The sequence below is a fragment of the Lissotriton helveticus genome, chromosome 9 (genome assembly GCF_964261635.1).
Source record: "Lissotriton helveticus chromosome 9, aLisHel1.1, whole genome shotgun sequence".
NCBI lineage: Eukaryota > Metazoa > Chordata > Amphibia > Caudata > Salamandridae > Lissotriton > Lissotriton helveticus.
The window spans coordinates 184454683-184474183 of record NC_136070.1 but is presented as its reverse complement, the minus strand read 5'-3'; the positions used below and the strand labels follow the sequence as shown (position 1 = coordinate 184474183).

Sequence of the window (19501 nt, the reverse complement as noted above, 5' to 3'; positions counted from 1 at the left end):
TTTTTAAGAAATAACATAAACCAGTCAAGAACTATCTCTCGTATGCCAATGGTAGAGAGTTGATTGATAAGTAACTGATGGTCGACAGTATCAAAAGACGCGGCAGATCTAGAAATTTAAAAGCATTAAAATGTTTTTTCTCTGCATCCATACGGGGATTGCAAACAACATGTAGTAGTGGTAATTATGTGATGCAATTAAACCAGAAGTCCATTTAAGACTCATCAATAATATTATTGCCTTCCAAACAATAACAAAGTTGCTTAGCAACATTTGAGTTCAACGTTTTAGCAAAAGGAGCTATGACTGTATTGGGTCTCCAATTTGAGGGTGAAGAAGGATGAAGATCAGTTTTTTCAAAAGATGAATAATGATAACGTTCTTAAAGTCATTAGGCATACTACCGGAAGTGAGAGAGAAAGAAAGAGAGAGGAGAATTATAGATACCAAGTAAGACGGAAGTCAGATTCTCCTTCAATCGAGAGACAAATCTGATAGGGGGTGGATCAAGCAGAGAACTAGCCCAGCAATATTCTAAGAGCTGTAAAGACGAATTAAGGTTTAGTAAAGAAAAAGCAGAGCATAAAGAATAGATAGAATTAAAGCATGGAGTACAAACGGATCTGAAGTATCTTGACTAGAAATCGAAGTTCTGATAGTTTCTATTTTTTGTATGAAATAGCTAGTCAATTAATTACAAAACATCTGTGGATAAGTGTGTATTTGGAAGTGTTTTTTATTAAATACATCAAGACCCTCTGAGGCCCAAAGCATTCCTTTAGCTTTGTCACACTAGTTTATGCAGACAACACACAACTTCTGTTCAAATTCATCAGTCCTCATCTAACTCGATTGGTCAATTGCAAGACTGCCTGGCTCGGGTTCCTGGTCAGATGTGCATTTTTCTTACATTGAATAATGAAAAGACAGAGAAATCTAATATGTTTGAGGACTGTGACACTTGGCCTTCTGACCTTTTGCCCCAGCATCTAGGCCCTCCTCCTATTCCAATAGAGATTGTCAAGAATCTTGGAGTGATTTTCAATTAGTATTATCTTCTGTACCTCAGATTCAAACTTCTGGAGCACCAAGTTTGCCAAACTCAAACTCCGCAGGAGAATTTGACTGTTCATTCCTGCTGATAGGTCTGGGCAGGTAAAGGTGTGGACAGGTTACAGGTCTTATGCCACTTAGATTACTGCAATGCACTCTACCTTGACCAGTCTGCAGAGGGCACAGAATACAGCCATGAGACTAGGTAATGGTCTCAGTATATTTGACCATGCTTCACAGGCAAAGGACTCCCCGTGCTGGACTGTCATTAAATAAAGAATTCATTTCAAAGTACTCTGTCTTACCAACAGAACCTTGTATCGATCTGGTCATGGATTTTCTACGCCTGATGTCTTCCCTATAAACCTTCCCGTTTGTTGCATTCTGTCACTGCGGCACTGTTTTGCGTGCCTCATTATTGCCAGATGTGTTGTGGTTGTACATTATTCTGCACCCCGGGACTCAAATTATGGCACAACCTTCCTGAGGCAATTTAGACAATTAATAATTTTTCAGCTTTTAGGTACTTGTACACAAGTGTGAAAAACTTAATTTCACCTATGGTCAAATACATTCTCTACATTTTTGGTACTTTTGTCAATCATTCTTTCATTCCTAGCACCAAGATGCCCCAGTGGACATCTTGTTGTGTCAAGTTTTCCTCGACAACATGCTTCCCCAAAAAGTTCACTAGGTGACACTGAAGGTACTAAACAAAAGAACAACAGTTAATGCTGGTACAGTCTATGCTATTCCAAAACTACTACAACTCTCAGACTAATTATAGATCCAGAGGCCTTGCGCATTCCTATGCAAAATATATATTTTCAAATACAAAACAAATATTGTTTTGTTCAGAAGAATAAGCGGATTCTAAAATAATACATTCAAATATTACAATACATGCCAATATAAATATACAAGCTACACCTCACTGACGAAGGCCTAAGAAAGTGGAAACCTGTCTGGGGTTGCTTATGTTACCTTCTGGAGAGAACCTCGTCAGGAAGTTCAGGATGGACTGTTCCTGTGAGGAGTAGGGTCCGTACTGATTTGCATAAGGCCGCTTCTGACATAGTGGCATAGTAGCTGAAACGTAATGGGATAGTATGCTACTAACAGTTAGATAAAGAACAGATTTATCCTGGGAAAAGTTTCACTACACTGCAATCAGTGATGTTGATTAATCTTGACCAAACCAACTTCTTCTCTCATACGCATTCATCCACGACACCTACAGTGTCACCAGTCACAACAGAAGAGAACCAATCGGGACCCCACAAATCAATTATGTGAAACAGTACTCATAACCAACCGATATGCAAAAATAGGCAAGTTAATTTTAATAAAATTACATTACATATAGTTTACAAAATAATTAAAAAATCTCTTGTGAACAAATTAATCAACATCACTGATTGCAGTGTAGTGAAACGTTTCCCAGGAGAAATCTGTTCTTTATCTACCTGTGGTACCCCTTCTCTTGGGTGTGGGGTCGCTCCCTTTCCTTTGTTTTGAACTATGCTACTAACAGTGACTGCCAATGATTTAGACTATTTCCAGGCACTCCTCCCATCCCTTAATCCGTTTTATAGGTGCTACGCACGCACACCATCAAGCAGTAGGAAAAATCATGTAATAATAGTTTGTGTCTGAGCTCCCATCAAAACACTCAGAATAAGTCTATTATTTGTGGTTGACTATAGAGGGTCCTTTTTTCTATAAGTTTTTGTACTATTGAGAAAGTGGGTCTGCCTATGAGAGCCAGAAAGAAGGGTTAGGTAATTGGTTGTCTAAACCTAGTATAATTTAACTGCACTCAAATCTCTATACTAAAAATATATCATGGATCAAACTACTTGTTGATTTACATACAGGCATCAGATCAGCTGTGCAACCACTGTTACCAGTTTCTTCATGAGAAGTTTCACCACTTATCATTTTTTAAAGATTGCACTTCCACTCCTTTGACCATTACCTACCAATATGAAACATTTCATGGCAATTTTTGCACTTAGCTGAATAATTCAATTTGAATCATTTCAGAAAGACATTGATAAATCATACTTACCCAGTCCCAAGAGAGTGTCCCCAGATACAGACTGGACTCATTTTCTTGCGAGCCTTAACCCATTCGTAGAGATGCATAGCATCGGAGGTAAGCCCCTCTTCACTTGGTTCACCAGTTGAATCACCATAACCTTGAAACAAATTAAATTTATAAATCAGAAATCAGGCTTTATGTTTTTTTCAGTCAGAACACAGACCTACCCGGAAACATTATGTGTGCGTTATTTAATAATTTTCACAGTTCAGGAATTGGTTATGTTACTTATGTACTATTATAAGCCATGTTTTGCCGTTTAATTATATGAGCATATTTCCTGCAGTCATCTAATAACCATGGTAACTGAAGATGGTTTTATATTGTATAGCTTTCATTAATGAGGTCATCTTTTATTTACTCTGCATTTAATCTTTAAGTTAGTATATCATTTTTATCATTTATGCCTTTGTGAAAGGTCCTTGCGTTTTGCCCTTCTTTCACCAGATTTTAGTAAAGATGGCCCAATTCACTTTCAGTAAGAATGAATGTAATAATCAGATTTTATCCTAGGTTTTTGTTTTATTTTTTAGGTTAACCAGCCTTTGAATAACAGAAGCCATAAAAACATGGTTACCAAAGTGTCATTTTGTGATAGAGACAGGAAGTCAATGGTATGGGTAGAAAACGTGACTGGAGGGAGGGTGTAGAGATAAAGTCTTGAATGTGTTGATTTTCCAATTTATTGTCTCTGAACTTCCAGTGCTTTTTCAAAGTAATCTTTTGAGTGGTAGAGTGAATGGATGCGTAGAATATGACAGTGCACCTGTAATTATTTATGGAAGCTGAAATGTTTTACTCTTTTGTCTTTCCTTGAGTTCTTCTAACATAATTCTTGCTGCACAAAGATTTTATAAAAAGCATGTAAGTTTGCATATGATATGTTTCTTCACATGTATTTTCCCTTGTGTATTGATGTGCTACTATGTTTCCAATATTGTATGCATCCAAAATACGGAAACAGTCCTTGCTTCTTGGTTATAATTCTCAAGTTTGATTCCATGGAATTTGATCTGATTAGCTGATCTACATTTTTACTATGCTGATTGTAGTGAGAGAATGACCATGTTAGTGATATTATTTATCATTTATGAAAATTGAAACATTATCGCATACAACAAAATATCTTTGTAGCAAGATTTATGTGCCACTAATTTACATACATACATTTGACCTCAGAAAAAAGTAACATTCTGAAGTATAGTGAAAAATGAATGGTGGCAGTTCATTTAAATGAATCGCATAACAGTATCACCCAACTTTTTTCAAATTTTAGAAGTTGTTCAAGAACCATGATTATTAATAACAGGGGCTGCAATAAAATAACACTACAACATGAAGTCCAAAAAGCAAGAAATGAGTGGGCTGACTTTCGTTTCTTTATGTATATATGTAGGTATGTGGTATTTGTATAGAGCAAACCCAGTCAAAAGGCAGTGGGCTGTAGAGGGCAAAGATATTTTTAACAAATGATGGAAGAGAAAGTAGGGTTCTGATAGCGTAAGTGGACTATTTCTTGACTGTGAAGTAATGTTCTTTAGGGAGGTGCATCTTTAGTTCTTTCTCAAACTGGGGCAGAGCTGAGGTGATCCTGATGAATACAGGGGTATTAGTCCAGCAGCTTGGGGCACAGAGGGAGAAGGCCTTTTCCTTGCTTTTTCATACTTCTTTTCTTCAATTCCAATGGTGGCATAGCTGTGGGTGTGCCAAGAGCCACTTGAGATGATTTAATACTCAGAACACGTGGAATGACGTTAAGTGGATATACACTGATATGAAGTACTGACATTAAGATAAGATTTGGTTTAGCTATGAAATAGAATTTACTGAATTACGTAACATTAGTTCTTTCTGCATCACAATTTTATTTTGTATTTCTGTATTTAGCAGTTAGTTCTTCTAGATGTAATGTAGACTCTCCAGTGAAAGACAAACACATAGCCCATATGCTGTTAGTACATTGATGTGTCTTACATAGAAAATTATGCAGATACATTGAACTCATATGCCTGATAAACTAGTTAAGCTTGAAACACCACATTTATTTTAACAGAATAATTTCACTGAATTTGTTTTGAATTGGATAACTACTGGATACATGTTATTAAGATATTTGGTATGCGTTTTTGCTGATACGTCATGTGTAATTCAGTTGCTATTTGATATCAGATTCAGATTAATGACCATTAACTCACAACTGTTTATTTATTTTACACATAATCTTTACTGATAGATACAAACAGGTGTGTGCATAAACAAACTGTCTAAAATGCACATAAAGCAATTGGTCGTTCTGATACAAATCTAACAAACTCTGTTGAGCTGAAAATATTTCATGGTTCATTTTGGTCAGTGATAAATGAGTGTGTTTTGAGAGCAATGTGGATGGGCCTCATATGTTGATACAAAAGACAAAGGTCTAAATTGTATTTTCTCTTTTCAGTGAATTGTAGATAAAATATGAAATGAAGACAATCGTATGTAACTTCCAAAGGGTACATCAGTATTTGCACCACGCATTTCACGTATTTAACAAACAACATACCTCGGTAATCGAGCGCCAATACATGAAATCCGGCAGCACTTAGCACCTGTAAAACAATGAATTAATAGAATCCATTAAATAATACAAAAACAGCAGTGGTACAGAAATAAATTACTTTGACATTAAAACCACATTTTACTATTAAAGATATTGCACTATATTTAATATATGTTTGATCCTACAGGATGATGCATAGTGAAGAAAGCATCTTCAAAACAAAGAATAAAGTGAAATGGCAGGCAATTCAACACATAATTTTATCTCTACTCTTGTCACTAGTGATAACATCACACATTACATTTTTAATGGCACTACTGATGCAATTAACAGTGATATGCTCATATAGTATACAATTGTGAAAGTAGATAAGTGAGCTTAATAGTGGTGCCATTTTTTCCTACTCAAATGCTCATTTACTCCCTTGCTTACACTGAGAAACCTGTGTTTGCAGCAATAAAAGAATCCAGTCTAAAGAACTAATATTTGTCAACAAGTATATACTAACTCTTAGCTTGGCTCTTAGTATGCTTTATCCTTCTTCCTTGTGGCTTCTGTTGCCCCTCTGCAGAGGCATTTAAAATAGCGTTTGTGAAACTGAATGCACTTGTAGACCCCACAATTTTTATGCGAGCGGTAACTGAGCCTCTGCGATGCCCAGTAAAAGATTACACAATGTAATCAAGTTTCAATAATGGTATACTTAGTTCACTTTTAGTAAATTGACTTCAAAAGCAAAGATATCCCCAGAATGTATTTTTGATTTGTTATTTGTAATGGTGGGGAAACTTCAAAAGCCATGCTGGTCCAGTTATAGAGCAAACCTTAAATGTGATTTAAGAAGCCACGCTTGGCCTTCAGTGGCTCCTTAAATATGGAGTACAGCAACGCAGAGCCAATTGCTGCCCTGCCTTACCATGTGTCAGAGAGACATTCCATGGGCGCTGCATGGGTGTTCACACGCAACTCCCATGGTTTTTGATGCATTCCTAGATTTACCAGAACTGGTAAGTCTGGTAATGTGCCAAAAAAGTTCAACTTCCCAGGAGAGACGTAACCAGGAGAAATACCTTTGTTTCTCCTTGTTACCTCCTCTTTCTCTGTGTGCTGCATTCTGCAGCACGCATAGATAGAGCAATATGCCTCAGAGGATTGTTTTTATGCACGTAAGTGCCTCTTCCTGCCCAAAAACAATCCTGAATGCAACTAAGGCACCCGTGTATCATGGTGCAAGGGTGTCTCCATTAGCGCTAGGCTGCCAAAAGGGCGCCAGCAGAGGGAAAAAGGAAAGATTTTTTTTCTCCCAATAATCATATTTTTTTGATCTGGAAATTGAAGTTTTCCAGAAGTTCTGGACCTTTTATTTAGACTCCAGTTGCATTCAGCCAATCTGGAGCTTTTATACATTAAAAATAGTGACAGGCGTTTCCTTGATGCCAAGCAGGGAACTCTCACCTCATCGTCTAGAAGTTCAGCCATTGACAGTAAAACATCAAACAACAATACAGTTAAGGAACTGTTCATTTATAAAGTTAATATATATTTCGGCGGACAGCCCGTTATTCCACAAGAGGGATAGAGTACATTACTCTTTCTCCCTGATGAATTAATAAATGACCGCCAAGACTACGGTCATTTATAAAGCATTGGTAGGAACCACTGTCACGGAAAGGACAGGATTCAGGAAACGTTTACCATGGATTTCTTCCCATGATACTTTTTTTTTAACACAATCCAGTATTTTGTCATTTTGGTAAACAAGAACATTTACATGGTGCTGCAGCAAGAGGAGACTTATATGTCTGAGATTGAAATGTCTGAATAAACTCTCTAAATAAGGAACATTGGTGTGCAAACAGTGATTAAAAAGGTTGAGTTTGAATATCACAGCCTTAACAACACTACTAACAGTATTAAAGCAATAACTGCTATAGTTGTTCCTATTATTAATGCTGCTTATAAAGCACAATAGCCAATACTCTTTGTATAGACCACTTTATCAGCAATTCGAACATTGGAATTATTGCAATTATTATGTTAAATGTTGTGTTAAATACTTCAGTTTATCCATTTGCGCTGTAGTAATACATTTATGAATGTGCGTTAATTAGAACAGTTGTTTCACATAACATTCGTTATTGGGCCACATTTAGTACTACGCCTAGGATAAGCTGGTTAAGCTAAATCTAGCGCCCCTGATTTTTAAGAACAAACAGGAACAAGTTAGAATCAATAAATTGCAATTATCATTGGTGGAGAGATGTCCTTAAAATGCTTATCCGCCCAAAAGTTTTATATATGTTTAGGGCCATTCCAGTGGAGGTTATGAGCATTGGTTGACCAAATTAGAAAGCTTATGCTCCAGTTTTTTGTGGCAGTGGGGATTTTGATCACGGGTAATATACATAATGTAAACCATGCCAAGACAGCAACTATATATGAGCTTACATTGGGGTCTGATGCCTCTTGAGAAACCTGGAAAGAAGCTACAATAAAAACAAGCATTGGCAATGCAATAGGTCTCGCGTTTGCCAGAATTAGAGCTATTGGCGTTGTGAATGTAAATGTTTTTTACTTATGTGTTTTGGAGTGGATGTATGTGGTGTGCAGTGGAATTATGTGGCATGGTGAGCAGTGGAATTATGTGGATAGTAAGTATGTGGTATTTAGTGTATTGGAATTACGTGGCGTGAGATTGTGAGTTATGAAGACTAAATGTGTGCTATGGTATTTTGTGTTGTTGTATTGTTTTAAAAGTAGCAGGTTATGCAGATGACGATTATGGGGCAAATGCGGCAGATCCATGGCTATGCAAAAATCGGCGATGCATCGTATAGTTCCAGTGGCCTGGCTATGACAAACGCCTCACAAATGTTTTCACTCATGCAGTGTCAGTTTTCACCACATCTCCATTAAAAAATAACTGAGATGGAGAGCGGTCGTTGATGATTTCAGAACCTGAAAAGACGAACAATAATTTGGCAAAGCAGAGAGACCCTTACAAGGAAGGCAGCAGCGTGTGCACAGAGGGCTCATCAGGCACACGATTTTGTTGTGTGTCAATCCAGTGAAGAAAAACAGCTCTACTATTTAACGAATCACACATCAGCAATACTAACTTATAATACACGTTCTAGAATGCTCCTTTGTATGATAAAGAATGCTTGGGTTTCGAGCACTCATGTGATGTCATTGATGGAATACCTTATTTAAGAAAGCGTTTTATATGTTGGGGAAAACGTGTGAAGCTGATGGGACACAGTGTATAAAAGTGACAATCAAGATGAATTATGCTCACTCTGCAGCAGCCGAATTCTGTGTGTGCCCCTGAGGACCCAAGAAGGGTAAAAACAATATATATATGATGAAAAACAAACCAGCCGTGTACTTTAAAACAAAAAATTCCCTTGCAAAGTGACCGAAAAATACATGCCATTACTGCAACAAACGTGTATGCATGCACACCCCTTGCCTCACGTTGTGGCTTCTAAGATCAGGTTGTTTGCGTGTTTTGTGCATAAGCGAAAACTTAAATATCTCACAAAAGAACCTGTGTATGTTTCTTTGGTGTGTTGACATATATGAGAAGACATCAGTAGCATAGACAGGAGTTGTGGTCTGCCGTATTATTGTAGTCAGGGTGGATTGGATACATCTTTGCACTTAGACAAAGTGCTTAATCAGTGCCGGTAGTTGCAAGCATAGCTGGACAAAATATGCATCTTTTAAGAGCCATTGTCTAAATATTCAACACAAGTGAAGTACAGCAGGTGAGCCCGGCAGTGGTGCGATCGCAGTCTGCTCTTTTTGGAAGCACACCCTCGTGCTTGTGGCGCGCCCCTGCGTGATCCCGCAAGGTGTATGACGCCACAAGCACGGGTATGTGCTTCAAAAAAGAGCTGAACGATGGCTAAAGGTCTCTTAGGCAGTGCATGCGCGCTGCATATGCGAGACCTAAAAAACGGATTTAAGATAGTGGATGGGGCATTTAAGCTGTGGCAGCATTTAAAGACTGTGATCAGCATCACTAGGTTTATTTACTATACACCTCTATGGGGCTCTTCCGCTTTACCTGGTATATTTCATGATAACTTGGGCAGAAGATTTGAGCTAAGTGGTATCTCAAGATTTGGAGATCTTTATAATGGCGATCAGCTATGTTCGAATTACAGGAAACAATTTGGCCTGAAAAGAGAGCAATTTTTTAACTACCTGCAGTCATAGACTTCATTAATAAGCTGGATAAGAAACAAATCTCGGTTTTGAAATTCCCCATCACAGAAGTCATAGATCTGGGAGTTAAAATTGGGTAGATCTATAGCTTATTAATTAAGGCCCTCCCGGACAATCTAGAGCTCCAAAATGCTAAGTGGGATGGGAGACTGGTTCTGGAAGGGCTGCTACTCCATGGCCTTTGGATATCTGTCAGAAGGTTCTTTTAACTGCAGGACTTAAAAGCCAGCACTTTAAAACAGTATTTGTTCTATTTTATACCCCCTCTAAGTTATTCAGATGAGGCAGGAGATTGGACTCCAAGTGTCACAGGTGTCGAACATGCAAAAATCGTGCATATGTTTTGTACATGCACAAGTCTAAATGGTTATATGCAAAAGGTGGGGCCTTTTATTGGGATGATCCTTAAGAAAGCAGATAAGCATTACCTCCCAAGTGATGCTGCTAGGATTTAGTGTGGACCAGCTGTAATGGTGGGCTGGAGGGGTGGGGGCTGGTTTTGTACCCGTGGGGGCAGGTTTTGCAACAGTGCTGCAATATTGGTTCCCTGTAATAAAAGCGGGGGAGTTGCTTCTCACTAGCACCCCTACCCGCACGGGGGGACCGGTTGAGCAACAATCTGCCAGGGCTGGTTGCTGTTCACAGTCCGGCCGTGGTGAGGACTGTAGGTTCTCCAAAGGCTAAACATATGATCTTTGTGCTATGGTGGTAGTCAGCATGTGCATAGCCTCGGGATGGATACGCCCTAATCCTCCAACATTTTCAGAACAGAGGGTATGATTTTTATCTATGTACAACATTGAAAAGGTCCACAGTAGCCAAACAGATAGGGAGTTTTACCTGGGGGCCCTATGTCAATGATAGGGTATGACGTAAAGCACATATAGCACTAAAGCACTTTATGGTTTGCTTGGAATTGTGATAAGAAATGGGCTTTGCTTTGGGTAGCTGTATTGAACAATATATGGCTCTAGTGCATTATGTCTATTTTGAGATATTGTAAGTATGCAGTTTAACATATGGGATGCATTATGCTTGTCTTAGTCTTTCACTGTGCATTTATCCTATGGGTGATGTGAAGAGTTATCTGTATTTCTGTACTCTACTGGGCGAAATTTTATTCTGTCATTCTGTACTGTAACCTTTGATCACTCTGCTTCTAAAATCATGGAGAATGGAGTAACTTTATCAGATGAAATTGTAACTTTCTATTTTGCACTGTTATTTTAAGCACCCTGCTGTTATTTCTAGGTGGAATAGAATTATGTACTACCTTCTGCATTTAAAAAACTCAATACAATATTTAAATAAACAATAGTGATACACCTAGGAGCTTTATTGCACTGCATTTCAATGATTTGCTAACAAACACTGCCTTATTCTTCTACAGAATAGGTGTATTTTCTATTTGTTCAAACACCCCTGTGGTATAATACTGAGTACTGAGACTGAACTGTGCAATACAAATTATTAACGTATAGGTACTGTATATTATGGGCAGCTTTATATTCAGTGAAAACGTAATTATGTACTCCTATGTATTATAATCATATTGTCCTATGCATTACAATAATGTTGTCTACACATGTATGACCAAGACAGTATTGACAATTTACAAGCAAACAGATGCCATTTTATATTGGTTTGAAGCCACCAATACCTTTAAATATGCTTGCTAAAGTTCATGGTTGTAGGAGGCCCAAAAGCCATGTTATTCAAGGGAGTATACTCGCACATTTCTGAAAACCGTAAACTTGTTCCCAAACCTGCCATCTAGAAACGGTTTTTAGGAAAATAATGAGTGTATTATTGCATGTATAAGTAATATTTTCTCTTCAAGGATGTCCTGAACTTCCTCTGGAATAAGATCCAGCCACCTGCTTATTAGATACGTTTTTGCTGAAAGTAACACGTGACTCTAACGTGATTAGGTTCCATAGACTAGTACTGAAAGAAAGTCTATACAAACTGTCCTAAATGTTATATATTTTAACATTATACTCCAAATGACCATTTTCTAGAAAAAGCTCTGGTCGGTTGAAATAATTGACTTTTAATTATTTGCTGTGCAGCTGCTATTTTGCATTAAACATAAGTTAGACGTTGGGCTTCCCCGAGTGTTGGGTCTTATTTTCAACAGGTGATGCACTGGCATGGAATTGCCTCAACAGAAAGAAAGATGAGGAGCGTTGGACCGATATCCACATGACAACCCCAGACACCAGAGGTAAGGGAAAACACTGGACCTGGTGAGTCAGCTAAAAGAGTGTGAATCAAACCAAAACGTTAGGTAATGTCTAACTGTGCTACCCATGTGTTTGTTGTTTGCACACATGGCTTGAATTGTTTTGTGACTAATGTATTTTAAAAAACAGTACCCACAAATGTTGTCTGGGTAGAAGACAATGGAGAAAAATAAAAGGAAAAGTGGAAAAGAAGGAGCAGCATTATGAAATCAGTTTGAAGACATAATAACTGAAGGAAAACCTATCCCATTTAGCATTTCATTCCCTACCTCCCCCCACAAGATAAACTGTGGGTGCAAGACCTGCAGGTCTTTCCTTTGTTACTTGAGTGTGTGAATATTAAAGAGGGGTTATGGGGGACAACCTAAACTTAGCAAACCCACACTGAAAGGGACGCCTGCCCAAACTATGCACCAACGATATGGCAAAGGTATGTTCACAAGAGTGGGTGGCACTCACTGAGGAGGAGGGGAAGAACTTCTTTCTGGAACATGGAACGTTCAAAATAGAAAGATTAACCCATCAGTAGGTGACGAGACTGGGCATTGGAAAGAAGATTGCCCCAATACTGTGTCTGACGCACCATGTCTTCCAGACCAATATGGTTATCATAAAGTTTACCCTGAATTTTAGGACAGCCTGAGAGGTTTGACTGTGTAATGTATACCCTAATTCCATTGAATCAGAAGAGCCCTTTTGAATTGTGTCATTGACCGTAAATGTACTACTTGTCTTATTGACTCGGGTGCAAGTCGCCTGGCTCTCAAAGCATTAACATTTCCTTGTTTACCTTTCTCTGAAAGGTCCACAGAAAAAGCTGTTTTTTCCAAACTAGGGAATCTCCAAATAAACTCTGATCCTGAATAGATTTCTGTTGGACCTAAATTAATTGTATTGTGTTTTGTGCCCCGATGGGGAGTTCTTGAATATACCTCAACAAAAAGAGAATAAGCTATTTGCACTGTCATGTGAAAGCTTAAGTTCCCCTGGGAAGCAGGCAAGGTTGCTATGTCTCCTGATTTAACTGAATTGCTTTTCAAAGTTACTGTTCATAATGTGGTCCCACTGGGCCAACAATTTAGGATTCATCTCCTCGATGGAACCCGTATAGGTCGGCCCTCAAAGGAAGGTAACCAAGATACTGCATTACACGCTGAACCCTGAGACAGAGGGCGGAATCCACTCTGCAATAGCAGATTATATTAAACAAGTGGTTTGGTGCCTATTGTCAGTAGATGTAACTCCCCAATTCTCCTGATACACAAGGTGCGTAAAATGATGCATACAAGTTTGTTCAGGGCCTGAGGGCCATTAATAACGTGGTTATCCCAAGCTTCCCTGTGGTCCCCAACCCTGCCACCATCCTTCCTGGGAACCCTGAGGGCACCCAATGGTTCACTTTTGTTCTGCTTTCTTCCAGTACATGAGGAAAGTCAGTATCTTTTGTTCTCACCCTTCGAATGTGAGGAGATGAGTCCTCAGCTTTTGTTGATTCATCTCCATCAAGGATTTATCAAGTCTCCTTCAATCTTTTCCGAGAGATTTGTACATGTCAGTTTGCCCGTCGGGATCTATTTTAATCCATTATGTAGATGATGTATTGTTGGCATCTGCTTACTCTACATCAGTACAAGGGGACTCCATCTATCTCCTCTCGGAACTGGCTAATAAAGGGCACAAGGCTTCAAAGGAAAGATTACAGTTCTACCTTCCCTCAGTGCCATAACTTGTCATGAGCTATCTGCCAACAGGTGTCACTTGTCTTATTAGTGAGTTGAAGCCATTCCTAAGTTTCCCCGTCTGTAACTGTCTCCCAGGTACGTGTCTTTCTAGTACTAGAGACAGTGGATTCTGACTATGCTGAAATGCCAAAGACCTTGAAAGAGTATGTTCAAAAAGATACACCTGAACCCATGCAGTGGTCCAGAGAAGCCGAAAAAGCATTTTTGCAAATTAAACAAGCTTAGACTTCAATGCCCGCTCTAGGGCTCCCTGATTATGCCAAACCTTTTACTTTGTATTGTCATGAATGTAATAGATTGCCCCCGCCGGGCTGTCTTGAAGGTGGTTTGGTCAGAGGGTTCCTTGCTGGTACGCCATTTCCTTTCCAGTTGCTTCCAGTTGCATTTCGTGATTCTCAGTTCCGAGGTGTACCAGCTGGCATGTTTGGTGGATCTTTTGAGTTTGGTGAGTTTAATGGAGTTGATCCTGTCGGTGCAGTCGGAGATCCAACTGGTGAAGTTCTTGACAGCCTGTTCAAGGTTGGTAGTATTGTCAGGGTGGGAGGTGTTGAGGGCGCCGGTCCATTGGCTTTCAGATACTTTGTTCAAGCTGTGGTGTGCGGTGCTGGGTGGTCTGTAGGTGGTGCTGGGGGATGCTGTGAAGGTGAACTGGGCGATTGCATGGTCCGCCCAGGTGAGTTCGGTGACATGGCTGTAGTTGATTCCTTTGCTGGCAGTGAAGATAGCATCCACCATGTGCCCTGCGATGTGTGAGTTGGGTCGGTGACAAGCTGGGTGAGGCTGATGTTGTTCATGCTATTGATAAGGTTGGCTGTGTTGGCGTCGTTGGGGTCGTCAAGGTGAAAGTTGAGGTCTGAGGAATATGCAGTGTTTAGTGTTGATGGCTTTAGGAGCGATGAATTCGAGGATGGTGTTGCAGAAGCCTGCCCCCCGTGGTCCTGGAGGTCTGTAGGCGAAGATGCCTCTAATGGTGGTTTTTCCATCTGTTCTGAGTTGGAAATTGAGGTGTTCCATGATCGGGGTTATAACATCCGTGGAGGTGGTGCAGTGGATGGATTCTTTGTGGATGATGGCGATTACGCCTCCATGTTTGTTGATGCGGTCCTGGTGTTCTATCTTGTAGCCACTAGGCGTAACAATGTCGGGTGCGTTTGCAGGGTTGATCCAGGTCTCGGTGAGGAAGGCAATGTCAGGGGTGAGGGACGTAATTGTATCCCAGATCTCGCTGGCATGTTTACAGAGCAAGAGGCAGTGGAGTTGTCCAAACGCCGTTGTGGTTGGCGTAGTGGCGGCAGTTGCTTGCGTGTGTGTTCCGGTGTTGCAGGAGAAGAGACAGTGGAAGCAAACAAAGGGCCCCGCCGTTGAGCGTCGAGAGGTGTGGCAGCAGTTGCTGTCGCGGCGTCTGAGGTCCAAGGCTGTGAGCTGTAAGCTCAGTGCTGGTATAGCTGCAGGTGACGGGAGATCCCGTCTCCTGCAGCTGGCACTGTGCGCGGTCCAGACACAGACAGGTGCCAATGGGCTTGCCTTTGGCCCGCCCCTGCGCGCATCTGCTGCATGGCCGCTTAATTAAGTAGGTCCTGGGAGGGGCCCTCGGTAGGCGGGAGTGGCGGAAAGGCACTCAGCAAGAAAGCAAGTGGCCCAGGAAAAGCATTAAGTCAATAAAATCCCAAATTAACAGAAAGAGACAGAAAATATTATAAAACTAATAACAATAATATCAGAACAATATCAAAACAACAACGAATCTGAATAACAAGCACAGAAACCGCAAGGGGGGATAACAGAGGTCAAACATAGAAGGGCAGCAGGCAAGAATAACTACATCTTATAATACAAAAAGCACAAACCTATGGACAGAAACAACGCCCTCTTCCGCTCTTATCTTTTCTGTGCAAAGATCTCTGTTGTAGTGGCAGAGATTTCTGCATTCACAAGCCTATGTTTTAACAGTAAATGAGGGAGTAGCTGGAAAATGAAGAATACTTACTATTAAATGGGGCTAGCAAAAGAGTAAGCAGCTTGCTATTCACAGACATCTAGTTACTAAAGCCCTATAGGTGACAAACCAATAGTAATAGCTCACCAATCGAGTCTTCAAGTAAATCAAGCACCACACATGGTCACTCAGATTTAGTAAAAACACGCCCATAGAAAAGAAATAAGAGACTTAAAATAATACCACATAGGAAATAATGTTGAATAACTCAAATTATTTCAATTTTTTTAATATATATTCACTGTTTAATATTAGAGAATTCTATGTCATTAGTTAATATTGTCATACTTTTCAATTTTACTAATAAACTAGCAGCCCGTCCCGACGTTGTCCGGGTATGAATTGCTGCCGGCCAGTAGTATATTATTTTGTAGGATTTCGTTTTGATAGCATTTCTTATCTGTGACAGGCCTGTGAAACGCTCCGATTCACAGTACACTGCTGATGCACTTAAGAGTGCGCGTTCAGTAGTGTGTGAACTCGAGTTTCCCTACTTTAGTACTTACCGGGGGAGGGTAAACCGGGGGAGGGTAAACTTTCTTTCCGCATACCATCACTCCGCATACTTTCATTACGAAATACCCATGACTCCGCAATGCCATTATAATGCATGGCATTACATTTTATATGCTTTTCCAACGTATACATTTACAACGAAATTCGTTGTAAATGCATGAATGGTAAAAGCATGTTTTTTTAATGTTTGGATAAGGTAAGTATGGGTATAGGGGTATATGTTTTGGGGTACTGAGGCATATGTTTTGGGGTGTTTGGGTATTTTAAGGGTTCAGCTATAGTTTTGGGTTATGGGGTACAGGGGTAGTTTTAGGGTTTAGGGATAGGTATGGGTTTTGGGGTACAGTGGTATTTTAAGGGTTCAGGGCTAGGTTTGGGTTTTGGGGTACAGGGGTATTTTTAGGGTTCAGGGCTAGGTTTGGGTTTTGGGGTACAGGGGTATTTTAGGGTTCAGGGGTAGGTTTGGGTTTTGGGGTACAGGGTTATTTTTAGGGTTCAGGGCTAGGTTTGGGTTTGGGGGTACAGGGGTATTTTAGGGTTCAGGGGTAGTTTTGGGATACAGTGGTATTTTTAGGGTTCAGGGCTAGGTTTGGGTTTTGGGGTACAGGGGTATTTTTAGGGTTCAGGGGTAGATTTGGGTTTTGAGGTACAGGGGTATTTATAGGGTTCAGGGCTAGGTTGGGTTTTGGGGTAAAGGGGTATTTTTAGGGTTTAGGGATAGGTTTGGGTTTTGGGGTACAGGGTATATTTGTAGGGTTAAGATGGGATAGTGTTTAAGGGTGTTGGGGAATTTTAAGGAGTAAGGGTGTGTTATGATTATGGGGTGCAGGGGTATTTAAAGGGAGCAGGGTGGGATTAGCACACGATATGAGACATGGCATGAAGGGCGGAACGTACCATACACCCCCAGCGTTTGTCACGCCCCAGCACACGCCCACAGCACAACGCAGACACGCCCACAAGGGACTACTTTGCTGGCTCTTTTACCTTTTAAATGTATATGGTGGGCGTCTGCATAGCCTATGTCCTTCTGCTGCAACTGCCCTTTCCAACGCTGTATTGGGTGTTGTGATTGGTGCTGTGGTTCCTGAGATTACCCGCCTCAAAGGTTTGGGCTCTCTCTTTATTATATTAGTATAGATGTAAATATAGTCAAATAAAAAATATCACTGTGGGTGGCATTTTCATTAAATTATTCTATAAGGATAATTTAACAAACATAATTTAATTAAATAATTATGTAATACACATTAAAGTTAATATTGTAATGTTCTGTGACATTTTGTTTTAATAGTTCAATGTTTATAACAATTAATTTAATTTATTTTACATTTATATATTTTAATTTCTTTTAAAGAATAATAAACTTTATTATGTTTCTCTATATTTTCCCAAAGGGAGAAAAGTTGTTACTTTACACTTACTTTACGCTCTGTGTTGGGAGGAAACATGTAAGACTACACTTTGGAAATGGTGAGTAACAAAAAGGTGTACACTTAGGTGCAGGAGAAGGTTTACACACAAGTAAATCTACTTGTAAATTTAACTGTGTGATTCTAGACCATTGGTCACAATGCAATTTCCACCTGACTTTTATCGGCATAAACTGAGTTTGTCCATGGTTTCAGATTTACATACAGTAGCAATCAGAATGAGGCTGTAGGTTTTGTAGTTACATGGTCTAGTTACCAGCAACTCCCAAACCATTCATGCATGACTTTAACAAGGGAGTCTATATGAGATATATAACTGCAGGGGTAATTCCTTTAGTATCTTACAGCCAAAAGGCAAGTTTATGAACTCAGAGTCTATGATAAACAGATACAATAAAATGTAAGACCTACCTTCATTAGCTGAATTCTGTGACTAGCAGCCCTGCAATAGAGTTTTAAAAACAGAATCAATTGGAAACTAATACAGATTATGATGATAAGTGTTTTACAAACTTAATAAAATGAAAAGAAAAGGTCAGCATATTGTAGAACAATATAATTGAGACTGCCCACAAATATAAATGTGTTGTTTGAAGTCTCATTGACACTAATCAAAAGTGAATGTCAGCTATAACAGGCTCAATACATAGAAAACAGGGAACAGCATGTGGTATATGTCTGAAATGTAAAAACAAGGGCGGCGGAAGGAAATGTCCAGGGTTACCGGACTCTAGAGTAAATCAATCGTAGTCAATCAAAGATATCTTTAGCAAGGAAGGTAGTCACCTCAACAAGCATCCGGTTACTAATGCTCTGCACAATTGGAAGGGGAACTCCAGTGTGACTAAGTTAGTTAAGCTTTGCACCAATGTTTTCAGTACAAGAGCCTTAGGATTGCACGCACAGTCTCTTTTAATTGGTAATACATCAAGCAAATCACGTTTTGAGGATGAATTAAGCAATGAATAATGGTTCCTCCCTTGGGTTTTCTTACTTGGAAGTGGGTAGTGTATGGACCTCCTACTTCCTGAAGGTGAAAATACAACAGTTGGCATAGATTTTGTAAGTTGTGAGTCAAACCTAAGTCCTAGTGAAACTGCCATATTATGTTCGAAATGCTAATGAAACTTGTCAACCCTACCTTAAAATGTGTGACAACAAATCTTAATCTTGCAAGGATTGTGTAAAGCAAGACTTTTGTTGGAAACAATTTAAATGTTCTTTTGATCAAACGTCACACCTATTTCTTTGATGTCAGACCAGGTTTATAATATTACCATGGGGAAGTGTGTCTATCAGCACACCAATTCTCTAAAAATGGAGTCTTGTTTGAGGGGAGTGTCAAAGAGTGGTCAATCGAGTTGGTGTCTTCCAGTGCTCCATTTCTTTTATCATACACACGTTACCTGTGATGAGACCTCAAAGAGTCTGTTCGTAGAGCCCACAGAACTTTTGACATGCTGTGAGGGATCTTCTTGCTCGAAATAGTGTTATTAGCTCTACCTCCCACTGTATGCCTAGTGAACAACACTCACTTCAAATGCATACAACTACTGTGACGGCCAGAAGGAAACATCTTGAACGATATTTTGCTATGCAAGATAGAGTATTTATTCTTATTCATTGCTCTGATGTT

General features: G+C 39.6%; 1 protein-coding gene across 1 annotated transcript in view; it reads right to left on the bottom strand.

Moving 5' to 3' along the window:
* Window positions 1–19501, bottom strand: part of ABHD12B (abhydrolase domain containing 12B) — a 257788-nt gene that overhangs the window by 81788 nt on the left and 156499 nt on the right. The window contains exons 5-7 of the mRNA XM_078662023.1: window positions 18277–18307; window positions 5703–5748; window positions 3125–3254 (exon numbers count right to left, since the gene is read on the bottom strand). Coding sequence (XP_078518149.1) covers window positions 3125–3254; window positions 5703–5748; window positions 18277–18307 — 207 coding nt within the window. The remainder of the gene's footprint in view (window positions 1–3124; window positions 3255–5702; window positions 5749–18276; window positions 18308–19501) is intronic.